Genomic DNA, 25,698 nt, shown 5'->3' with positions numbered 1-25,698 from the left:
TTGAGAAAAGCTACTTTGCATTTGTTTTGAATTCTCCAGTGTTTATAGAACAGCCATACTGTACCTTAAATGTATCTTCACTGTTGGGATTAAACAGCTGCTGTTTCCCAGATCCCAAAATAATAGGACCAGAAGCCTTGTTTTCTCCATAAGCATAAAGGAATACTGTTGCTGTTGTGCCAGCTGTTTCAAAATCCCCAGTGACTACAGTTATCTTCCAGTCTCCTTCTGTAAAGTAAAAAAAAAAAAAAAAAAAAAAAAAAATCTTTTAAAAATGTGACTTATATGAAGCAGTTTTACTTGAAAAGATGCAAATGAAAGCATAGTTTAGCCCAAGGACTGTGATTACACTGCACCTAAAAGTTAATGATGTCAGGAGAGGATTGGCCAAATACTACATCATTCAAACTCATCTTAAGCAAGTTATGGACCAAGGATAGAGGAGGTTTACACTGCACTAAAGCCAGAAATATGAGCACAGAGCTAAGTGAGATTTCTAGTGATAACCCTGAGGGTCAACACAGAAGCAGACCACCATCCAGAATTTTATATGACAACAGTATACCCAAGAAATGCAACAGGAGAAATGTCAAAGCATCACAATAAAGTACAATTTCCTCTCCTTTTAGGGTGATGTGATACATCGCAGAATTCCATTTGCCTGATGGGGGCATGATACTGAAATCAGCATTAAAAAAAACAAAAAAGGTTTTGTAGAAAAGTCTGAACTAGATTAGGACTCATTAGAAAATCATTTTATATAAAGCTCCCTGACACTAAAATGTCATCTCTGCTCCCATAAAACGTACACGTTATTTAAATATTCAAAAGCAGCTTAATATAATTCTCATTTTTAAAAAGAACAATTCGTAATTGTAAAATGCATTTCTACATGTGAAAAGATGGGATTGCACGCTTCTCCACCCCTCATTGATTGCAGCTTTTGTCTGTGTGAAACAAGTTCCACACAGTGACTTAAATTCATTCTGTTCAAGGCAAACAACAAATGAAATATCAGCCCCCAGTCATCTTATAAATAAAAGCAATAGCATACACTGCAGTTTTCTTAGTAGAAAGCTGTCTGGTAATGCCTGCATGATTTAAATCTGTTGTCTGACAGAAGTGTTTATCTTGGGCCAGCCTCATTATCACTCAGTAATTTGCCCCACAAAAATTGAACAGGAGCAGGAAGCTTGATTTCCTGTTTTCCAAGTCTTTAGAGGTCTGTCTGATGTCTGGTTTGAGAAGGTGATAGAATTTTAAATATACATAAATACATAGCTGGGAATTCAGAAAGCAGCAATAGCTCATTTGTTCTGTCCAATCAAACCTGGCCCACAGACTGAGGGAAGGAATTGTCCCCTGTACTCTGCTCTGATGAGACCCCAGCTGGAACACTGCAGCCAGCTCTGAGCTCCCCAACAAAATAAGGATGTGGACCCATTGAAACAGGCACAGAGAAGGGCCAAGAAAATGATTAGGGGCTGGAGCTCCTCTCCTGTGACAAAAGGTTGTTGTTCAGCTTGGAGCAGAGAAGGTTCCAGGCAGGTAGACCTTATTGACAGCCTTTCAATATATTAAGGAACTCAAAAGAAAATAAAAGAATTTTTGCAAGGACATGTAGTGATATGTCAAGGGGGAATGGTTTTAAAGTAAAAGAGGGCAGATTTAGATAAGACATTCAGACTTTTGGGTTTTTTTACTATAAGGATTGTAAGACACTGGAACAGGTTGCCCAAAGTTGTGGATGTCCTGTCTCCAGAGGTGTTTGAAGCCAGGTCAGATGGGGCTTTGAGAAACCTGATCCACTGTGAGATGTCCCTGTCCATGTCAGAGGCTGTACCAGGTATCTTTAAAGATTTCTTCCAACCTAAACTATTCTACAATTCCACAAAGGAAGTGAACTATCCAATTTTCACTAAGAATTGTCAGACTCCAGTTTGTAAGAAACTCTTTTGTGCCTTTAAAAATCTGCATCTTCCCAACTTTCTCTGTAGACTCACTTTTTTCCTAAAAAAAGAACCATAGCACTGGAAAAGAAAAGGATAAACATCAATTAGGAGACTGAAAAGCCTCTATACACTGATGGTGGAAACCAAGAGCATAAGGCAAGGGCTCCCTACCCCATAGAAAAAGAGCTTGTTTACAAAAAATTCAGCCTTTTCCATTTTCAAACAATATAATGTTAATTTCCTAAAGACAAAGTTCCTTTGAACCATTTGACTGGAAAATAAGGAAAATTCCATTTACAAGGGTTTATGAAGAATGGTGCAGACAAGGGGTAAAAGGAATAGTCATAACCCACTACTCCTCCTAAAATTTCAAATATCATTCAGAAAGACATACTCATTTTAAAGCAGGTAAAAAATATTTTCTTTTTGACATGTTCAGTGATTAGTTGTGCCTCAAGTGGTTTTGATGGCCCTTTCTATTGCAGTACCTTCTCAAAGTCTGTCTTTTGTTAAGCAATGGGGTTCTGAAATGATGCTGCTGTTACTATTGAGGTTTGTTCAGCTCCAACCTTCCATGTTTAGTATCTATAAATTATTTCGCATACAAGGTAAATTAGGGACTCAAACTTCCCCAAAAACAGAATTAAGAGTTTTGGTTTGAACTCCTCTATATTGACTTTGAGGCTTGTTGCTTTTCCTGGAAGTAGAAAGGACTTGTGTTTGAAAGACCATGGGGGTATAGGAAAAGAATCCTTAAATTTCTAATCTCTCTGATGCCAGAAATCCTCATTGCAGTGCATTCCATGCTTCCAAATAGAAAAGGGAAACAGTATTACAAAAGTATTATAAAAACATAATTCTTGTTGGCATAAAATTCTGGGTTGTTCTGATGAGGTAGAGTACCAATAGCTGCTTAATGACTGAAGAGGAAGACACTTTGAGAGGAAAAGAGTACAGATAAAAGTGTTATGACATCACTTTCATTTAGCATACGCAGAGGAAGGGTATAACCCGTCACCTGGGGTTCTGGGGACATCAAAAAGTGTTAACTTGCCACAGATGACTATCTAGATATATATTTTGCTTTGGTTTTTTGTTTTTTTTTTCAATTTTCTATGTTATTAGAAACAGTTTAATACACTAGAAAGTTCTACTTCCTAGGAAAATAATTGTGGTGGTTTTGAGAAGCGATACAGAAAGAAAATGCAATGTATTTAAAAGCTCATGGGAAAAAAAGTAAGTGAACAAACTCTCAGATCAACCACTAAACCAGGAATTGGAGCAGCCCATCTAGGTATAGGATGCACAATTTCAAGTCTCTTTCCCACTGATCCATGTTTTACCAAGTGTCCCAAAAAAGAGGCTATTTGTTTCACACACTTGTGACTGCCTTGCTCTGATTGAGGCTTTTGCACAGCTTAAATGACACAGACCCAGCTGTAGGTGCAGAATTTGAATTATGGAAGGGAAGACCTCTCAGGACAGGCCATGCAGAAGTGAGGTGAGTGGAACAGATAAAGCACAAAGCATGATGTACAAAGAGCAAGTTTCTGCCTGATGAAAAAAGCATAGAAAGCAGGAGGGACAAAAATACTTGTGACCCAAAAGAAAGCTTTAACAGGGCAGGATTTAATATAACTTCTAAAATAACTGGGAAAAAATTTTATTGTTAACCACTTGCCATAGGAACAAGGTTTAGGACAAGATATTTGGGTGTTCATGGATATTTTGGTTGATACAAGAAATTTTGAATAAAAATTTTCAACCTTTCTCACAACGCCTTCTAGATCACAGTTCATCCTACAGCATAAAGCACTTCTCATAGCTGAGAAATTCTAATGTGTGATTAAGAAATTAAATTTAATCTGCTCTGATTGCCAGGACAGAGAAGTCAACCTGAACAAATATGAAATCACAAGTAAAACAGTAAATTAAAAACTATTGTTCCGAACAAAACTATATGTTGGCCAGGAGAAAGAATCATGTTTTAAAATGTTAACTATAAAAAACCTGAAATTAAGATAGATCAATAGTAAGTACTAGAAGAATAGGAATTTTCAAAGAAGCAGAAAGAAAAATAACATTATGGAAAGAAAAATGACAGAATTAGAAGTATAAACAAATTTATTTATTAAATTAAAATGTGAAGTCCAGAGTTTACTGAAATGTTCAAATAGTGTGCTATAATTAATGTTTTTAAATAAATACAAGTGGCAACAAATGTGTAAAGCAATTGGTTTTGAAACAGAACTAGTCTTCATTAAAGTCAGAAAACAAGAACAGTATTTACCATTTGCTTCTTGCATTTTCAGCTGCTGATTTTTTTTAAAGTCTGCAATCCATTAATAAAGGATCTTTCCTTTAATATTACAGAAAAGGTTTGAAAGAAGAGATCAAAAAGACATTCTGTTTTTCTAGCCAATACAAGAAGACTCTTTCTCATTCGTTCCCTCACTGCTTTCTCATTATCACCTACACCAATTATATAAACCATGTTCTCCCAGAAATCTAGCAAAGCGAGCTGTAAAATCAGTTAACTCTGATATTTACAGTGTAAAATCTGCTCAGATTTCTTGGGAGGAAAAGAATTATCAATTATTGTTCTTACTTCCATAAAATAACAATAAATATTACCTTGAGGGTACAGCTCAATTTCTGAATGGATTATACCTTGAGACATAAATGGAAGCCACCTAAGAATAAGAAAGAAAATAAGAAAGCAGATAGGAATCAATTTTTATTTACATTACCATATATTGAATGGTCCATATCTGATTTCATACTGAATACACTGATTTCATACGAATACACCTGATGAACACGCAAAGGGTCTCTACTCCTAAAATTTTAGTATTTGATTTACAGTAGAAATTATTTGACTCAACAAAGAAATTTGTTTTATGCAAAAGTAAGAGCTATGTAGGTGAAATATACACTTAGATTGAGAGACTCATATGGCATTATTTTACTTGTTTCTATAGCTAAACAAGAATATAGCACAGAACATTTTTTTCAGTACTATGGATTGAGAGGTAAGTATAACTTGTATGTATTTATATTTCTTAAAACTACAGTTCAGTGTTAAAACAAAGATGGAACCAAACACTTCTATTTCTTATTCCTCCTATAAATTGAGGTTAGGTAAATGAGTCTCAAAAAGGGACAAATCAAGGAAAACATTCTTTAGGTTTCCTATTCATGTTACCCTAGACTATGTATAATTTTGAAACTTTTCCTTGAGAACATGGATTACCAACAGCTTTTATTTCCTATTGCTTGCTAAAAAATCAGCTCTTTTTTACTAGAAAAGAAATGCAGCAATCTTCTGGGCTGTAGTTTTTTATTTTCTCAGTCCACTTCCATGGACTCTCCAGGAATGACCTAAATCATTCAGTCTCCTCTGATGCCTATTGGGATTCCAGTACAAGCTGGGCAAGAAAAGTCCAGAGCAATTTATGAAATTTCCAATTTTTATGTCTTGAAAACATTACTTGGCCAATTCATATAAGAGCTACTCCTTAAGAAATAAATTTTCTCTTGCTATGCTTCACTTTCTCTTTACTTCTTTCTATTACTTCTGCTAAAAACTGATGGCATGGGTATCTTCTGAAATCCCAGATGCTAAAAGGTATCAGTAACTAGTAAATAGTGTATAATTGAAATTGAGCAGAAGGTGTTAGATGTTCAGAAACTAATATCAGGTTTTAAGACAGATAAAATGCTTATGTTCCTTTGGTTAAATGAGAACAAAGACAGAGCTTTTTTCATGTCCTGGATCAGAAAATAGCTCTGTAAAATAAATGTGAGGCTGGAGATTACTGAATTATATTTCTGAAGAGCAAAAACCTTCTCCCTCCTTGAACAGAGCACAAGTGCATTTTGGCAAACATGGAAGTTACACCTGACCCCCACCACTGACTTCTTTTAATCCCTTTTCAGTGGAAGGGTTTCCTTCTATAGAAGTTAGACATTAAAAAAGAAACACTTGTTTCTTTTTAACATTCTCTATCACAGAATAATGAACATCTGGTGTTCATTATCACAGAATTAACACAGCAAAGTGCCCTGCCATTTATCATTCCTAAGCCATATTGCTCACTAGAGATAGCTATGACACAAAGAAAATGTCACCTACATTTTTTTAGAAAGGTAGCAACTACAGCTAGCAACAACAGCTGGTCTGCATCCAAATCTGCTCAGAGAAATCCTCAGTCTTATACTACTATTTATGAGCATCTTATCAGTTGAAGAAAAATCTCAGATTTAGAGAGTTAATCAAGGTGAGAAAACATCTTTATTCCTGTTTTTGAGGATGTGACACCAAGAATTGCAAGAAGCTGTTCAAGGTTATGTAACATATTCATTAAAATCCAGACAAAATAACTAGGCAACATGCATTTATTAACTATTGTTAATTAAATGTTATTTATTCTGGTGCCTTTTCAAATAGTCATATTGTTCCTTTTCACTTTCTTTATTTCACTCGAGTCATGCCTATTCCCATGAGAGAGACTGTAAACTGGAAACTCCAATTGGGATGGTGGGATTACCATATTTTTCTAAAAATGTAAAATGAAGTATTTATCAATATACTTTTAAGATGTTCATTCAATAACCTAAATGGAACATCTACAAAATAGTTCCAGGCGTCATATTTGTCTCTATGGCCATGCTGTAAACGGAGCGAATGCTAGTCTTGGATGGAAAACCTTGGTGCTCTCCCATTTAGAAATACACTTAATTTAGAACATTTCAGGTGCTTTATCTTTCCTTCCTGAAAGATAAATCATGCTTACAGCACTGATCCTGTAAGATAAGGCTGTACTCTTAATTTTAGTAACACAGACTCAATATAAGTGTTTAACCTTTGCTACAGATCATACAGAACATTAATTCAAGCAATCTGTTCTGGAATAACACATTTTGTGGATTTTATGAAACTGTGAAATAATCAAAAAATGTCTTTGCCCGAAAAACTCACATTTAGCACATCAATTGACACAATACTTGCAGTGATACATATTGAAGAATATTCTAAAATATTGCTGTAAAAACTACCTTTCACAATTGAAAACATATTCTGAGTTGCTCTCCGCTTCTCTGACAGTGACTTTATCACAGTACCAGTGCTGGGACTTGGTGCTGGCCTCACAGCGCAACAGCACCTTCTGCAGCTTCCCGAGGGATACAGCTTCCACTTCAAAATCACTGACCTGGGAGACAAGGAGACAGCAATCTGCCATTTGCCACCAATGAGGCAGTCCAAAAACTGAAGTGTGTTAAAAGCCTGATCCATTCCCACAGTGTACAAAGATTTCAACTGGTTTTAATGACAGCTGGACTGTATTCAAAGTGTTTGGATCTGAAGAGTTAAATGTCTTTTGATGAAGTGTCACAGTAAATAAGAAAGCACAGCCAAAACCACGATGCTGTAATAATCTCCCAAAATGTTGGGCTTTTACAGCCATCATCCAAAATGCTGCACACAACCCTTTAGTATTGTTTCAATGCCTTGCAAATTAACATTTCTCTAGGTAAGAAATACCTAAAGCCGTTATTTTCTTTGCTGATATTACTTTAAATCAGACCTTCTCATAATTTTCTCTTTTTGGTTTCACCTCCTCTACTTACATTTTATTCTACTGAAACAAACTGAAATCTGACAAGCCATTTCCCCCTTGTTATTCATTTAGGCTTGTGCTTATAGTTGGAAAAGATTGTTTTCATAGAAGCATGAAGCAGATCAGGTTCAGCTTGATAATTTTCTGTCCCAGTAAAAAGCACAGAGCTTTCTGTCTCTAAATGTAATGGTCCAGATCATTCTTCTCAGTACAAAGAAAATGAAGGGAAAAACACTCTGGAAAATTCATATCTGTAAAGTTCTCAGTCCTCAGCAAATGGCAGAATTGAGACTGCCTGTGCAAGATTACTTATCCCTTGTGTATAGATAATACATGATCACAAGCTAGGCTCTCTAAAAGATTCCTGCTTCAAAGTGTGCTGAGGAGGACGACAGATTTTTCAATATCTCCTTTTGTCTTCATTATCTTTATGTGTCTATGCATTATTTACTGCAACCACCCAGAGAGCTCAGTGGAATAGAACTGATTTCCCCAGTGACTTCACCTTTGCAGTTTTCCCATAGCACCCTGGTTTTCTGCAACTGCTTAATCTTTTTTTTAAAGGCCATCTGCATAGTATTTCAATTTACCTACATAGTTAAAGCCCAGAGTTTGCTGCTAAAAGCTGTCAAAGATGCAGAGCAGTGTGGGTGCTCAACTGAGAAACAGAGGGGTTAATTTACTGAAATATTTAGCATTTCAAAGAGCTTTCTAGGTGTGCAGAGCAGTATTCTATTTGAACTCAGTTACAGCTATGGTTGTTCAGAGAAGTTAAACTGGTTATGCAGCAACACATAAGCAGGAAAAATGTGGTCACCCTGGAAGGTTTTATTTTAAGCAATTTGCCCAATATAATGCAGAATATCTGTGACAGGGATGAAATCAAGTTGTTCAAGTCAGCATTCTACTCTCTCTGCCAAAAATTATATATCCCAGTCCCTGCTCTGCTGCTCCAAACAATCCACTGTCTTATTCACCCATTTCCATAACAAAGTGCACTCTGAACCAGTCTCCCCAGCCCCTGTGTAAATAATAGACTGAACTGACTATCAATCTGGCTAGAAGAGTGCCCCCCAGAAAATTCCACTTAAATTCTGCATTGTCATTTGAATAGAACTTTATCTCTCATACATTACTAACAGCATAGAATATCTATTTTAAAATAGTATAGATACATTTAAACTTTCCCAGTGGGTTATGGCTGTTTTTAGCACTTTAGGTACTGCTTTTTCATTTGGTAATTAAGTGTTCCACTAACAGCTTGATACCACTGGTTATACATGCAAGTGTTAATCCTCAATAGACCACAAAGGAAGAAACAGGCTCCATAGAAGGTCACAAGAAGGCTAGTGGCAGAGTTAACATTAAATTCAGTACTTCCTGAAATTTAAACATACTGCAGAAAATCAGGATGATGTATATTTTATTTTTGGAAGAGCTAGGAGGTGATAAATTGAAAGAAAAATTACTTTAAGTCTGTCCGGTATTAATCACAATACTTTATTATTATACATTAAAATACATACCAAACAGACCTACTAAGATCTGAAATCATGGAACAATATCTGTACACTCTTTTGGAGCCATCTGTAGCTCATCATACTTTGATAGGATATGTTTTAAATTCATAGGTAGCTCTTCTCACCAACTGAGGGTGAGGCCCTCAAAGAATTTTTCTTTCCCTTTTCCTGCCTATGTTTTCACTCATCCTATTAAATCCTGGGTCAGTAAAAAAATATTTTCCCCAGCTCTTTGAAGTTATTTAGCTAAACTTATGTGGTTTGCTTTATTACTATGAATAGGAACCTGTATACAATTACTTAACTATTTACTTAACTATAGTTACAAGGCTAGGCAAATTTTTTTTCAGACTTACCATTCCTCTCTGAAATGGCATTGGTGTACCAGTTTTATGCAGAAGTCTCAGACCAGAATCTCCTCTTTTTCCATAGATACACAAATAAACTGCACAGTCTGTATCAGCTTGCTCCAAGTCACCAGTGTGGACATAAACATGGTACAAAACAACTTCCAGAAATAACCAAAAGAAGAAAATGCAAGTTATATGTAATCACAACTACTTTTAGTCACTGCTATAGCTTAATGCTAACAATGACAGTATGTCTGATCTGCAATTAGTTTTCTGGAAGATCCCCTCCAGAAATCAGTCAAACTGTTTGCTTTTAAGATTGCTAGGACCACAATTTTGTTGGCATTACCACTGAAAACCAAGTAGCCAATATACAAATAACTTCACACACATACTTGGATAGATAGGTTTTCCAGCTTCCATTACTGGAAGTTCACACAGAAATTCTCTATCATCACGATTCTTTGATAGCCATATGTTTGCTGGAAAATTCAGTGTTTTCTTGCTCCTTAGATGTTGCAGCATCACCTGAAGGAAAAGCAATTCCAAATATAACTCAGTTCCAGTGCTTTGGTTCGCAACAGCAAAACATAGTTTTGTATTGATTTTGTTTTTCTATCTCAGAAAAAAGTAACACAATGAGTAAATATGGCATACAAAATTGCAGTATGAAAATATTTTTGTTTTGGCCACCAGTATGCAAAAAACAAATCTGTAGTTGTAATTTGTGGGTTTGCCATTTGAAATGTCCCCAAGTCTGGTTTCAGTGAGTGAACCACCTCTATGTAACACTGCCTAGAGGACTAAAGACTGAAAACCTTCTGGTAGCTGCTGTTACATGACACTGAGCTTTTGGAGGATGTGGAAATATGGACACAGATTTTTTATTTTAGAATTAAAACAGGATGAAACTCATCAACTACATCCTTCTGAATTTTGACAAGCAGAGGATGCATTGGAATATTAAATCCATTTGTATTATCTTTGGCTTTTCTACAGCAAAACAAAAACCAACCTGGGTACCATCACCATCTATATATTCTTAAGATGGTAAGAATTCAAATTTCTAGAGTTATTTGCTGCTGTACAGTAAGATAGCTGCCTCATTTGTTTCCTATAATTCCAGCACTCTTTATAATCTTTTATGAAAGCAGTTTTGTTGGTCTTGAGTTACAATACTTACTACAGGGGTTTTCCAGAGGTCTTGACTAGCAAAAGGAAATCATAAGTTCTCTTTCTGCAGTTGTGTTTCTGAGTGTGCATATCATATACATAAGCCTTGCAAACACAATTATGAAAATAAGTACTCACATCCAAATTCTAACATTTAGGGAATCAGGGCAATAGATGTTTTGATCTCACTTTTCCAAAAAAATTTATTTAAAGTAAAATGAACACTGCTTTCAACACCAAAGCATGTATTCATTCTAACGTGAAATACTTTGGCAGCATTGATTCCTAATCTCTAATATTTACTGGCAGTGCCCTCCTGCTGATTCATAACAATTGCATATATTAACTGCTTTGTCAGAAAAACACAGCTTTCAACATGATTTATTTCTTGATGTGAAATGAAGTTTTTGAAATCCCTGGCTTACCCTTTGAAATTTGCAGCAAGATATTAAAGAAATATTTAGGAACCACCAGGCTGGAAAGTGGAATATTTATGCTCACGTTCAGTTTTACTACAGTTTCAGTTAAGACCTTTGGGTTAATGTAAAAATCTACTATTATTGCCCCATTCTGATTGTCTAAATCAAGCTTTTTAAGATTATTCTTTTTCATTTAAACAAACTTGTTGCTTTTACAAATTCAATACAAGAAACAGATAAAAAAATTCTTAGCCCAGTTCTGAAATACATTTTACATGGGTGTCAGCCTTAGGAAGCATTTAGAATAAATTTTGTCTGGTGAACATCCCTAAATATCAAGAGAAAAATAGAATTAAAACAAAACAAAGAAGAATTTGTTCACCAAATTGAAAAAAAAAAAAAAAAAGCAGATTTTTTCCCCTGAAAATATTCATAATTATGAGAAATGGTGGGGCCTGTTATAACTTACTTTGTTTACTTTTCAGCAAACTTTGTTCATTCCTGGCAAGCTGTTGTCATGGAATGATTGATGTGCCATTATTTTCAATTTTTCAGAGCTGGAATTTAAAACTAGAATATCCCTAACACACTGAAGAGTACAGAAGCACTAAAGAGTAAGGCAGATTTTCAGAAAGCAAAATTTGGTCAAACACATCAATACAAAAAATTGCTGTCTGCAGGAATTAGGAATAATTGCAAAATAATCCTGCATATTTCTATCCCTTAGGAGGTGAACTGTATCCTAGGTTTTTGTCATCTCTACAGCAATCTAAGAACACAATTCAGTAAGGATTTATCCCAATCAGCACTTATTGATTCATAAACATATGTCTTCATGAAAAGATGGGCCTTTATTTCACAGAAATTTAATATAACAGGAAGAAAATCACCATAAAGGTCTCACCCTCTGTAAGTTCCACTCGGGTTGTTCCTTTGGTAATCCATCAAGCTCAATTCTTATCTTGTAGATATTCCCAATGCTGTTTATTTTAACCTGAATCGAGTCAGAACAGTACAGTATAAAACTACATAGAATTACATCTTTATCTCTGCAATTGATTCTGCATTTAGCTGAACCATTGTAGTATCTGAGTGTTCAGGAACAATGCATAATATTTGATTGGCAGGTTTGAGGTTATAGCATTCAGAAAACACATTTCTTCTGTTTTGACTAAGCAGATTACTGTCAGAGCCCCAGTTTGACCAGATTACAGCCTACTGGAATCACAGTGCTTGCCAGGAGAATGATTTGGCAGGTATTTGAACTCTTCAAAGTTGCAGGAGTAAAAAAAGTTGGTGAGGGCTGGTCATGAGAGAAATGTGCAGTACAAAATTACATCCTGTAAACAAAATTACATCCCCTGACTACAAGTCACAAATCTTTCATAATTCTGCACAGATGACCATATTCAATTATTAGGTTAGTACTACTCAAACTTTTCATAGCTGCACATGTTGTTGATAAATGCAAGGTTAAAGAACTTTAAACTGATTCCTAATTGCTGGATTATTTTATCCTTTCAGAAGCTGCTTTCTTCCTAGAACTCCTGGCCAGAGCTTTGATGAAGTTGATTACTTTAAAAATAAAATTTGGTATCATCTGTTCTAGAATATATCAGTGAAAACATAAAAGTTCAAAGACAGAAATGGTAAGAAGAAGATGTAACTTTTTTATGTCTTACATTCCTATCCTCATTTCAAGACCTGTCCTGTTAAACAAGTACAGGATAAAGTTTAAGGGGAAAAAGAGTAGAAAGAGCTCCTACTTAAAGGCTTTTTCTTTGTGGATTTATCCACTGCAGACTAAAGAGTGAAAAGCACTTCAGTGACATTTGCTGTTTCATGCCTGAAAGCTATAGTGTCAATGTGATGTAAAAATCCCTCGGAGTAGCCCCAGGTGCTGAGAGAAAGATCCTGCTCTCTCACAAGATCAATATCTGCAGCACACAGCCATAATGGGCCACATCCATTCTAAAGAAGAAAAATTGGTCCATCACTCTTGAACATATGGATTAACTTTGCAAACATGCCATTATCCAACATTTTTTATAAATTATTTACCAATTAGGAGAACAGGATTCCCTATGGATCATGATCTATAGCCTATATGCTTAGAAAATAAACATTATGGTAGGTTGTCTCCTTGCCTATGCCCTATTCATAGAGAGAATTATTATTATTATTATTAATATCACTGACACCAGCAATCTTGGATTGTATGAAGATTGTATTATGTATGAGTTGGATTATTGTATTATTATGAGTTAGTGAGTCCAGAAAAAAAACAATGAAATATGTAACTTCTGCTTTAGCTGCTGCAAACAGCAATGTTACATGCATCTCAGACAGAAATTCAAGCAAAGCAGAAATTTTAGCTCCTTAGGTAATTTCCTCTCAGCCTACCTAGACATAACCTTCTTATTAAAATAGAGGTCGGGTTATCCTGAAATAAAAACAGAAACCCTGTGATTTCACAACATGGTAACACACAGATGTCATTGGGCTTTTAGTTATTCCACATTTCTGGCATTTCAATCACTTCTAAAATGGTGACTCTAAAATGGGTTTTCTTCTTTAATTGAACGAGTTCCACAGCATATATTTTATAGTATGCTTTGAAAACTGTATGCCTGAAAATTTAATTACTAAAGATCCCTAAACAATATGCAAGTCTTAAATCAAGCATGGTTTGTTTCAAAATGAATAGTTTTTAAAGCTAGTCTCAAATCAATTGCCTTAAAGAAATCAATTTACTTCTGCAGTTGTCCCATTTGATCTTATATATGTGGGAGGGGATTTAAAAGAAAAATTATTTCTTCTGTTGCTTACTGTATGTAACAAGCTGATTTAACACAGAATTCATGGAGATTAGGTACAGATTGATTTTATGGAGTAAATATAGGAGCAAAACATTTTTTGTTTTCACACCACAGGATAATCCTTGGAAAGGTACCTATTAAAATAATGCTCTTAACCTTCATTAGCTACCTGAAATTCATCTTCCTGCCTGGGAAAAAACAGCTGCTTCCTGTTGTCCTTGCCAAGAGTTATGGGTCCAGTTAATCCTCTGTCTCCATATATCCAAAGAGCAACACTTGCTTCAGTTCCTGCATTTCCTGTCAGTATTGACACTTTCCATTCATCATCTGAAGGAAGGGGACTGGCACCACCTTGGGGATTTCTCATTTCCTCTGTGAAATACAGAACATTAGTGGGAGATGAAAACTGACATGAAACTGCCAGTTGCTGTTGTAACTTCAGCACATAAGGAGGCCATAACAGCAGGGGGATTGTATTTTTTCATGGCAAGTGAGATAGTCTGAAAAGATTGATTTATGTTTCTTGTCTAGACCAAAATGTACTGATTAGTTGAGCTACAAAAACCAGCTGGAAAAGAACAAGTCATCTCTCACACACGCCATCATCATATTCTTTGTACATATTCTGGAGCAGAGCAAGGATGCTATGGTGCAGAACTGTGACCATTAAATTGATATTTCTGGTTTCTTAGTCTGACATTTAGAAACAAGTAGAATTTCTCCTCCAATGCCTTGTTTTGGGACATCATTAGCAGAGTCACATGTCTGTCAATACAGACAAATTTCATTTCAAATTTAAAAAAACAGGAAATTAACTTTCTTCAAGTATCAACTAAATACTGTAAAAAAAAAAAATCAAAAACGACCTCAATATAGCCTAGCTGAACCATATTTATGCAGTGCCATCATTTGGATTAAGGCATGCTCTGCATGAATGAGACCATAGCAGCATAGTAGCACTTTATGAATAAATTTCACAGCTCTAATGGCTAAGCAAATATAATTTTGTAAAATATAAGCTTCATAAGAACACCTAGTGATCTTCCATCTACCATTAAGAGAAACACACGTACATCCAGATGACTCCTCTGCACAGGAGATATGGGAAAACAAGACTCCATTAGGGGAAAGGAACTTAGCTTTGAGTAATTTAATCAAAGTAGAATTTACAAACATCAGATGTCTGGAACACTGCTTTTCAATTATGGGACCACTGAGCATGGAGCCCTCTCCAAAAGAGGGAATCCTTGCTGCCAGGAATTTATAGTCTGTTCTGACACAAGAAGCAGTTATAAGCCCCACATTTGAAAAGATGAACCTGCACATTGCCAATATACAGTGTCCTTCAGGGGTTTCCAAATTGTCCACATGAGCACTTTCCATGTGACTGCAGAAAGAATTTTTAATGTGCCACCAATGTGAATTTGTTGAATTCCCAGTACATCACTGTGGATGCTTCTGCTGCACTGCATAAGTTATGTAGTAGTATTAGAGTCCTTTCTTTTTTGTTTGCTTGATTAAAATACTGTACTTGGTTTCTCTGGATGGAGTATTTCCCTTCACATATTTCACCACCCTTACATCAAAGGAAAAAAAGCCAAACACCCAACCAAATAAAATCAAAACCAGACAGAAAACCAACTGATGCAAAAGCTATCACTCACTACCAGCAGCCCTTTTTTCTTAAAAGTTTTACTCAAAAGGAATTATACAGTTGGTTGGATCATCAGGTTGCCCTATATTTAAATCAACATAGTAACAACTAAAGCACCAAAACTGAATTATGATCCACTAGCATTCATATCTTAACTGATGTGAAATATTTGCACAAAGAATTGCAAAGGACTTAGGATCCATACAAAGTTCTACAATAAATAAAGACTGACTTCTGGAATCACAGGAAATTGAGCACTGGCAAAGATTATAATGTTTGGTAAATCAATTTTTAAGAAATTCAGAACTGTTGTATCATGACTTTTACAGCAGTGCCTCTAACAGTAGAATTATGACTTTGGAATGGTTATAGTGATTTAGAATAGGCATTACTGGCTGGTTTTATTGTATTCTTCATCATGACTGAGAGCAAGTTATTCTGACAGGAAAAAGAAAATCAACACCCCAAAAATAAAGCAAGAGGCAAACATCTAGAGTTTACCTGAATAATAACTTACTTATACTTGCCTTTCAGTGCCTGAAAAAACAGAACTATTGCAAATTGCTCTGATGTGATAAATATTTCTGAGAACTTGACTATAGGATTTTCTGTAACTGTAGTTACCTAACTTCTCACCTGTAACTCTGAAAGCTAGAGTTCCTTCCAGCTATCCAAAACCTCAACTTTCTACAGCAAAGAGATTAAAATGTTCATAAAATGCAAAGGTATTCAAGAAACGTAAGGAATCCCATGCTGCTTCACATGCTTAGGACAAGAACTCCAGACTTGAGCAGTTGCCACCCAAAATAGTTACTGCAACCTCAAACTACCCCCTCTTGGAACAGTTATAATGTACAAACAATTCACAGGCTTGGAATGCTCTCTGCCTCATAAATTACTGGCTCTTCTTACAAATGGAAATCAGTAGCATTGATTTGCTACAGGCTAAAAATATTCCAGTCTGAAAAGAGGATTTGATGGTTGCCCTGCATTACTCATGGGATTTTACACACTTCATGACACCATGCTGTAAATCTATTGTGACAAAAATTAATTCTAATAAGCCTGCATGAGAATGTTGAAGTCACAACCCTTTACACAACTTCACAGAAATAACTTTTTTTTAAATTTACTTATTATCTTAAATGTAACACAAAAGGAAAATTATCTTGTCTGAGAAAACCATATGATTGAGTGACACTTTCAAAATGAACCATCAGGAAAACTTATCTCTGGAGCAGAAGTTTGGGCAATAAAATGTATGTATTTTTTATTACACCTTTGTGCTTCATCATTTCCAATGTTAACTGAGGTGGAAAAATGAGATCAGATTTTATTTTTACCTTCTAAGTAAAATATATTAAAAAATTAATGGCAACTGATAATGCCTGACATACAGGAAAAGAACGTGGAGGATATAGAGAGCATTTCTCAGAGCTACAGTTTGTTAGTACCAAACCACAGAGGTGTCCTCAGGGTCACAGACCACACTTGTCTCATGGAAGCCAATGACATCTGAGCTATTAAGTGGAAGCTGGGACCTGACATCATCTCTGTACAGTGAAAGAAGTTTCTTGAGGAACACTGAACTCACGCTGCCATGGGAGAAGTCTCAAATGCTGTACTATGGTTTTCAGTTTAATGAATCCTAAATCAATTATTATTTGTAAAAACAGAAATCAAAATTAATCTTCCAGTTAGCAGACACAGACATAAAAAGGAGGGTCTGGTCAGCCTAAGAGTTAATCTGCTCTGAGTTTGCCTGCTAAGCCCACTGCTGGATTGTAAACTCAGTACAAGCACCACTTTTGCCAAATATTAACTGCGAGTGAAAAGTAGAAAATAACAATTTAATGAAAATCAGTTTAAAACTCAAGGCTCACCTGTACATGTCAAAGGATGCATGTTGAGTGAAAAGTATCTTACTAAAAAAAAATGATAATTTTATTTGAAAGACAGAGTAACTTTGATATTTCTATTCATTTTCCATAAGCAGAATCTATATTTATGCCAGAAAAACTACTTACAAAGTGCTATAGACTCTATGTAACCAATTTCACGGCAGATATTGCTTCTATAAAAGGATCCTTTGTACCCAACCCTAAAAACATCCAGCTTCTTTGAAAACTGGTTTGATGGCTCGTGTATTGTTGTCATGGGTTTCAGACACAGCATATCTACTGACAACCCACCACATTTCAGGAAGGCTTTGTGACACAATGATACAAGATGAAACCTGACAGATTAGAAATTGGGTGTTTTGAGCTAAAAATGGAAAAAATATTTCCAAAAAGAATTAAGTATTTATAGCAATTCACAACTATGCTTGAATTTAACCAGAACACTTTGATTGAACTGAATTTAATTAAATTCCTGCCTGATACCTCCCATTATACACTGTGAACAAGGATGCCAGATGTGATGTCTTGTACACATAGCCAGACTTTTCATGTACACCTTGAAACAATCTGAGCATCAAGTTTGAAACCAAATCAGCAATCCACCTGAATTATTTGCTGCATAAATGCCCTTGAGAACACCTGTAACTGAGTTAGCAGTTGTGTCCCATACTCTGTCTCATAAGTATGTCTCCCATACTGGAAGTTGCAGTATAATCTTGTCTTTAAATCACTGCTTTTTGTGGTGATATGACACCCTTCAGACTGTCAGGGTCTATGGGTACCTTGAAATAAGAGATGCAGGAAGCAAACATGATCATCCCCACTCTTTAAGACATGTATCAGTCCCTGTTTTGTTTAGTTGTTTGGTTACTAGAATGTTGAATATTCCAAAAATTCTTGTCTTAGACTATTTATGCAATGTCTTTAGCTAAAGAGGAAGTCTTTTATTCTAGAAAAACATGTCTGCTAGACCATGACTCCAGAAGCATGACCAGAACATTGTTTATCTAACTCCTGCCTGCAAAATCATAGGTATAAATCTAGCGTGCATTGCATCAAAACCTTCCTCTTTCCTCCAGTGAACCATAAAGCAGAAAATATGAGTGTGAGAGCATAAATGAGAAATATTCTATTCTTTCAGTGAGCTTTAGATAGGATTCTGCACCATATCAACCTCTTAATTTCCACAGAAATATTAAATCGATAAATTACTAATTATTTTTTTTTAATTGAGTTATTTAATAAGTTACTCAACCTGCTGATTGTTGTCTTATCAATAAACCACATTCCAATGCTCCTTTTAGAAAAAAGAGTAACTGGAAATGTATTTTACGTAGTGTGTTTGTGTGTACAATTCAATAACCTAGAAAATTCATTCATTCATTGTCCTTCCTGAGCTAAGTCTGCAAACAAGCACAGAGGACAAGCATAAAAGATGTACCACAGCTGGTTTGTGAATTGTCACTTACTTGAGGGTGGGGGAGCTGAAGGCCTTTGAGGTACTGGCTCCTGGGCTTTTGCTGGTTGGATTTGAGATGCTCTGAAGTCTTTCTTCTCTTGTTCGGGTGCTGCAGATGTTCCCATAGGCTTTTCCCGGCCAACTAAAACAATCAAATGTAAAATCTGTCACTAGCTAGAAGCCATTTGCTTTTTCTTTCTCAGAAGCTAGCAACAGATCTCACAGTTGTTCTACACAATAGACATCAAAATCCTTTTTCTATTGTTAAAAGAATGCTACAAAAACTGGGAACAGAACTGGCATACCAATTAAAGTCCATTCAATGTTTTAAAAATCTAAGCAAAAATTTAACATTGATGTAAGAATAAAATGACTTGTTAACATGTGGCTTTCCTCAAAATAAGCTTCTCTACCCACAAAAAGTTTTTTTCTTGAGAGTGGAAGTGCATAAATGAAAATTTCTAGAGGCCATTTGAATAATAAAAAGTAAACTGATATTGTTAATATGAACACGTCAGACAGACAATATTTATTGTTTGCAGAGAAAATATTAGCTCCTTTTGATATTCCTTTTAGTGAGCAACACAGATTCAGAAGGGCTGAAGCCTGTGACAAAGTAACATTTAGCTTTATTTAATGACACCAGTAAGCACTTCCTTGTTGCAAATTTCTTTTGAAAACACTGCTCTTCCAAAGGTAGTAAAGGAAAACAATTTCCTCATTTCTACAAGGACATAGTGATTAAAATATTCCTATCACCCTGCAGCAGACAGGGACAGAACAGTAGGGATGTGCTTACAGTCACTTTCATAATGCTTTGATCACAGCATACATGGAACAATTAGTAAGAGTGGTTGTAGGTTTTGAGACTCTCTTTTTGCTAAGCTAAGTTTGTTCTCCTGGTGTTTGGAAAAAATCTGAGCAGCTTCTCAATTGCAAACTGATGACCATTTAGCCTTTTCATGAGTTGTTTCATTTCCTGATATTTGTTGTCAAGTCCACCAGATAAGAATACATTTCCTGCAGAATGGTGTTTCCTGCAGTTATAATCTAAGTCTGTTGGCTACCTTTGGTAGCCAGTTTTTCACCAAATTAAAAACTTTCCTCTCCTGAAGGGGAAAAGACAAGCAGGCCACCCAATGACAGTGATCCAGAGTGTGCTGAGACCAAATTTCTGAGTCCTGGCTAGTTGACTAGGTCAGCTCTTTACTGAGGAAACATTTTGACTGCAATAGCTCTCAAATCTGACTATAAGACAAAGGAATAACATAATGAATATACTGGGTGGGGAGTACAATGTATTTCACATCACTGAAAATGAAACTGAACACTGCCAAGTAGGCCTTCTTGAAAGTCTATTAATATCCCTATAAAATCAGGAAAAACTCTGGCAGATTTGGAAGCAAGACAACGTTTCCCAGGCTTCCAAAATCTGTGGCCAGAATGGGGAATACACCCAAGAAGTCAATGCTATCTTTATCTTGTCCCATGTTTCAATTCTTATTTTCAAAAGTAAAACAATTGACATCTAGTATATCATTATTATTAAAAGAAAGGAACAAAGATAACTGAATATGTAGGAGAAATCAAGTGTAGATACAATAAAATTTTCACTTTTAAAACTACTGAAACACAAGGGAAATTGTGTCAATATATCTTTTACACTTCTGCTTTGAATTTTGTCCATTAGAAACACTTATTAAACACTAATTACTAAATAAAACCATACATTATTGAGAAATCACATACATTTGATGACCTGTGGGTAGAAAAAGATATTTCTCTCTCCAGTGTTAACAACTGGCTTAGTTTGGCCATCTGGCAGAAGTCCAACATATATCCCTTTATTTTGCACTGATTCCAGGCTCACAGATCCTGTTTCCAAATTCTTCTCAATTTTAAAATGACAGTATTCGTCACCCTTGCCCTAAGAAATTGATAACAGAAACATGAATTCAACAATTGAATTAATGTAACTAGAAGACTTTTTAAAAGCCTTAATTATTACTACTTTCCAGTAACATTTCAGATTAGCTTTACATTCTTCACAATATGATACATCACTACACACACAGAGACAAACCTGCACCTAGTCCCTGTTTATTCTTTTATGAGCAGAAAGACTAATCACATAAGTTAGGTGAATGAAAGACCAAGTGAAAGCATTCTGATTTATGTTAGGATTTAGGCAAAGGCTAGGATATATTCAAAGGAGTTTCCCACTTAAACAATTTCCAGAGGATTAAGGAATATGAAAATATCTATATCAGAACCCATAGGATATTTCTACACAAAGTTTATGCATAGCCCAGATTTGCTAATGCTACATAATACAACATGTAATAATTAAATAGATGTAATTGATTTTTTCCTCAATTTCATAGCATTTACAAGTTTAATTTCAAAACCTTTAGCAATTATCACTTTTTATCCAGATGTCCTGATCCATTGGTGAGAGGACCGCTGAAAAATAAGATACTCACAAAGCCTATATTCAAAATATGGATCAAATATTTTAGTCTCTGAAAGTGTACTGGAGGCAATGAAAAAACTCTCATGGACCTTATCCCTAAGAACTTACACAGTTCAATTTCATATTCAGTTGTCTTAAACTCCCAAATAAAAATGATGCAAAAATATTTCTTACATCTATTAACTTAGATGAACAGAATCACACTTTAAAAGTCAGTGAAATATACAGTAACTTACATCCTAGTTATTCTTTAATGGGTTTTATCTGTATCATCTATCTAACAGTACATAAGTTTTAACTACATCTTTATTTTCAATATTTTAGTAATATAATCAGATCTTTACTGATTCCACCAACTGCCAAATTGACACAACACCTTCTCTTGCTATATTTTTCTGATTTTGCTTTGGCAAATGAAGGGAAAGATTTGAAACATTTTTAATCTGAACAAAGTTTTATGTCAAGCAAAAAAAAAAAAAAAAGATTCTCTCCTATCACTGACAATTCACTCAAACTATCTGCAGAGGGAAAAACAAACAATAACTGCTTACTGTTCCATCACACTGGTCATCTTTGATCTTCAGATACATTCTTGGTTTTTTCACACTTTCAAACATGCAGAGTCCAGAGCTGATTTTATGCACCTTCCAGTAGGATTCCTGCTGCTGCTGACCTGCTCCACTGCAGCTCCCATCAGGTTTAAGGCACAGAGCCTGGCAGAGACTTGTGTTGAGCAGAATGATGGCACCATGATGAAACACACCCTTAGATCAGAAACAAAAAGTCCTCTGTGAACAGCACAGCTTTTCTCCCTGTTAAATTTTGATACTGATACCGCTCCTACCATTTAGTTTTAAGCACTTACTCATGCATGTCCTTGCATAAAAGATAAAAAAGTCAGTATCAAGTAATTCAAGCATACCTCCAGTCTTTGAATATTTGCTTCTTTCTGCGCAGGCACTAACCAGAGCAGTGGAAATCCTTCCCTACTCTGCAGCATCCCTGCTTTTTCTTGCTCAGCAGCACAGCCCAACATCCAGAGAAAAAGGAGAGTGGCAAATTAAGAAACCTGTCTCTTTTCAACAGCAGCTCTCGTGTGCTACTTTTTGAAGGTCCGCTAGGAAGTTTAGGGTCCCATTTTTCCTGTGTTACTGCCCACTCTATCTGCGTGCCCCAGCCGCGGGATCGGCGCCGCTCGCCCCGGGAGAGCAGCAAAGGGAACCCTCTCAAGTGCCGCTCACCTGTTACACTGGAGTTGAGCTCCACCTCGTGGAAGAGGATCCCTCTTTTTACCTCTCAAACATCTGAAACTCCTTCGGAAACAATCTGCTTTATAACAGCAAATTTTAGAAGGCTCTTCCTAATTTTTCTCTGCCCACCTTACCTTGACATGCACGACAAATTCTCTGGAAAGCCCAGCGTATCCTGTTGCTTCATCAGCTACTTTGCCTTGGAGATTGAAAGCCACAGTGTGACCCGGGTAGCTGGCTGACTCAAGAATGGCACATCTGCTTGGCTGAAGGTGGACACGGAGCTCACAGCAGGCCTTGTCTTTGCTCTAATATAGTCAAAGGAGGAATAATAAATTATATGAACTATATGGCAAAATCCAAACAGCAGAGAGAGTATTACAACAGAGTTTCTGTGTTGTTCAAGTTCCCACAGTACTAGCAGTCTAGTACAAAAATCTTTCCATTTTTCAGATGTGCAGTTGTAAAATTGTGGGCTCTGTGGAATTTGATGGAAAGAATTCACTGTAAGATGACACAGATCTGGCAAGAATATGAAAGATGGGTGCCTCACCTGGAGAGTGTGTCACAGCCTATAAAAATGGCAAAGTATAAAGCTGACACAAGCAGGAAATGAGCCATGGTAGCCCTTGGCCACCAGCCCACCTTCTCTTGCTTTTGTGTTTGTTCTCATTCATTTGTACTGTTCTCACAGAAAACACTCAGAATCAGAAGTTTTACATGAAAGAGTAAATCAACATGTTTTACTCCATGATTGCCTGCTCAGCTTGGCAGACTCTATGATTCCATTGTATAAAGTACATATTTTAATATTTTATCAAAACACTTATCAATACATAATAATACATATTAAAATATTTTATCAAATCGTCATTCTCATTTTTAAATACAATTAGAATTTTCATCAATGCAAAATGCTAAGAATCCCTCTAATAATTGATAATACTTCTGATTTACATCATTTTCTAATTTTCAAGACTGCAAAGAATCAATATTTCTAGGAAAATTTTTCATTTTCAAGGCACTACCTTCTGAAAAAAAGGCTGAAAAGAACTGTCTATCAGATTCAATATGCCTATAAAAGTAAAGGAAAAATGGGATGGATTTTAGAAGTAGTTGTGAAACAAGTGAGTAAGCATGCCCTCAAAGTACAATTAAGTATGTGTTATAAGGCAAATTGCAATTTTGTGCTGCCTTTTTGTTCCTCCAATGCCTGAGAGACAGGTATCATGTCTTACAGGTGTCAAAAAAGATCAAAGACTCCCAAAGCACCCCCAGACTCATTTCTGAGGCCTTTCACCAGAGGACTGAAAGCTCCCCTGCATGAAGGGAGGTACCTGGGCATTCCCACCTACCCTCCCCATTCAAACCCTGTGCATATATTTACACACATTGATCATCCAGGGCCATTTCCCTCTAATCAGCACTAAGGAGTTGCTTTATAAGAACTTGGATTACTCCCATTTCCTGGGATAGGTCATCACAGTCAGATATCAGGGAAAGGTTCTTCACAAAGAGAGTGCCTGAGCACTGGAACAGGTTCTCCATGGTCACAGCACCAAGCCTGACAGAGCTCAAGTGTTTGAACAATGCTCTCAGGCACATGGTGTGACTCTTGGTGCTGTCCTGTGAAGGCCCAGGAGTCAGATTTCCATGATCCTTTCAGGTCCCCTCCCACTCAGGATATTCTCTGATTCCATCATCAGAAGGAACTGAATTCTACAACTCCATTTACCTACTTGTATCTGCAAGTGCTGAGGAAGAAAGGTCATAGTAAGACTTTGAAGCTGGGCTGGAACAAATCAAAATGCATCAAAACAAATCCTGGATTATACCAGCTGTCTTATGACTGGCATGTTACTTGAAAAAAAGAAAGAAAAAACACAAAGGAAAAAGGGGCATTCATTTAAAATCAAGCCAGAGAATTTTCCCTTATGGAAAAAGAGGCGATATTAGGGCATTCCTGGCAGCTTGGCAAACAAATATAATTGACATCTTGGAATGGCCTGGTATTTCTGAATTAAAGAAAAGAAATGAACCAAAGAATAAAGAGTAAACTGTGAGAAAACAAAGACCTATCTCTTAAATTCACCTATTTATCAGCAATTGCCTGGGTTAAGTTCTGCAATTCTTCACTCCTTATCTGACTGAAAGTACAATTATTTATTAGACAGACTTTAAACACTTTTTTTTTTAATCAGACAATGACATGCTTTATGAAGCAGGAATCAGTAACAGCATTTCCTACCTTTCCAGTTACACGGCCACTGACGAGAGCAAGAGCAAGAGATGGCATTTGATGACTGCTGAATATGCATATATTTCTCCTTTTGACATTTACATCAAAAAGACCTAAGAGTTAAATTTAAAAAAGAAGCCAGAAATATAAAAGTCTATTCATTCATATTTACATTTAATTACAATCGATGGTTTATCATTTTCAAGGAAAAAGAATTAATTAAGTGTTTAACTCAACAGTTTGACCTCTCTGATCAATAAAGTCTCTCATTTGTTCAGGAAAGGGCATCTAGGGACTCCTGTCTATTTTGCTGCCTTGAGGAGAAAAGCCCTGAGAGGTAATGATAAGGAACAAATTTCTTTTTATCAGCACGTATGTTTAAAAAAAAATCCATAAAAAGTAGCTGAGAACTCGAGCATAATGATCTGGGCTCTAGCACTGAATTTAGATGATAAATAGCAGATGATGTAGGGAACATAAAGCTCTCAGGTAAGAAAAGAGACTTCATTTTCTCTATGCCCACATTAGAATTTGTAATGCAAATCCTGTAGCATAACTCATGGCTTCTCAAATTTTAAATCTGGCCAATTTTCCAAACAATTAACTCTTATAGCTACAAAATACTGATGAAAGGTAAATTCTTGCCGCTTTTATCGTTCCCAGGGACAGCAGTGATTTTTTAAGCAACTGTTCTACCAATCCATTATGTGTTGCAGTTTTGTAAGATGCAGCTGTCTCTGGAAGAATTTTGTGGTGTCCTGATGCACTCTTTGGCAATACCTGAAATATTCTATCACTTCAAAAAAAGTCTGTGTAAGGTCCCTGTGTAAAGTCCTTTGTGAGATGTCAGAAAGACTGAACAGTTCCA

General features: G+C 36.0%; 1 protein-coding gene across 1 annotated transcript in view; it reads right to left on the bottom strand.

Moving 5' to 3' along the window:
- LOC115484049 (lipoxygenase homology domain-containing protein 1-like) overlaps positions 1 to 21,958 on the bottom strand; it is a 126,439-nt gene extending 104,481 nt beyond the window's left edge. The window contains exons 1-10 of the mRNA XM_030227673.2: positions 21,893 to 21,958; positions 20,618 to 20,795; positions 18,879 to 19,010; positions 14,024 to 14,226; positions 11,940 to 12,029; positions 9,839 to 9,971; positions 9,450 to 9,601; positions 7,011 to 7,165; positions 4,587 to 4,645; positions 65 to 228 (exon numbers count right to left, since the gene is read on the bottom strand). Of these exons, the coding sequence (XP_030083533.2) occupies positions 65 to 228; positions 4,587 to 4,645; positions 7,011 to 7,165; positions 9,450 to 9,601; positions 9,839 to 9,971; positions 11,940 to 12,029; positions 14,024 to 14,226; positions 18,879 to 19,010; positions 20,618 to 20,795; positions 21,893 to 21,958 (1,332 nt within the window). The remainder of the gene's footprint in view (positions 1 to 64; positions 229 to 4,586; positions 4,646 to 7,010; positions 7,166 to 9,449; positions 9,602 to 9,838; positions 9,972 to 11,939; positions 12,030 to 14,023; positions 14,227 to 18,878; positions 19,011 to 20,617; positions 20,796 to 21,892) is intronic.
- Positions 21,959 to 25,698: the final 3,740 nt, after the last annotated feature.

Source organism: Serinus canaria, chromosome 2 (genome assembly GCF_022539315.1).
Source record: "Serinus canaria isolate serCan28SL12 chromosome 2, serCan2020, whole genome shotgun sequence".
Taxonomy (NCBI): Eukaryota; Metazoa; Chordata; class Aves; order Passeriformes; family Fringillidae; genus Serinus; species Serinus canaria.
This window is presented reverse-complemented; position numbering and strand designations above follow the sequence as displayed.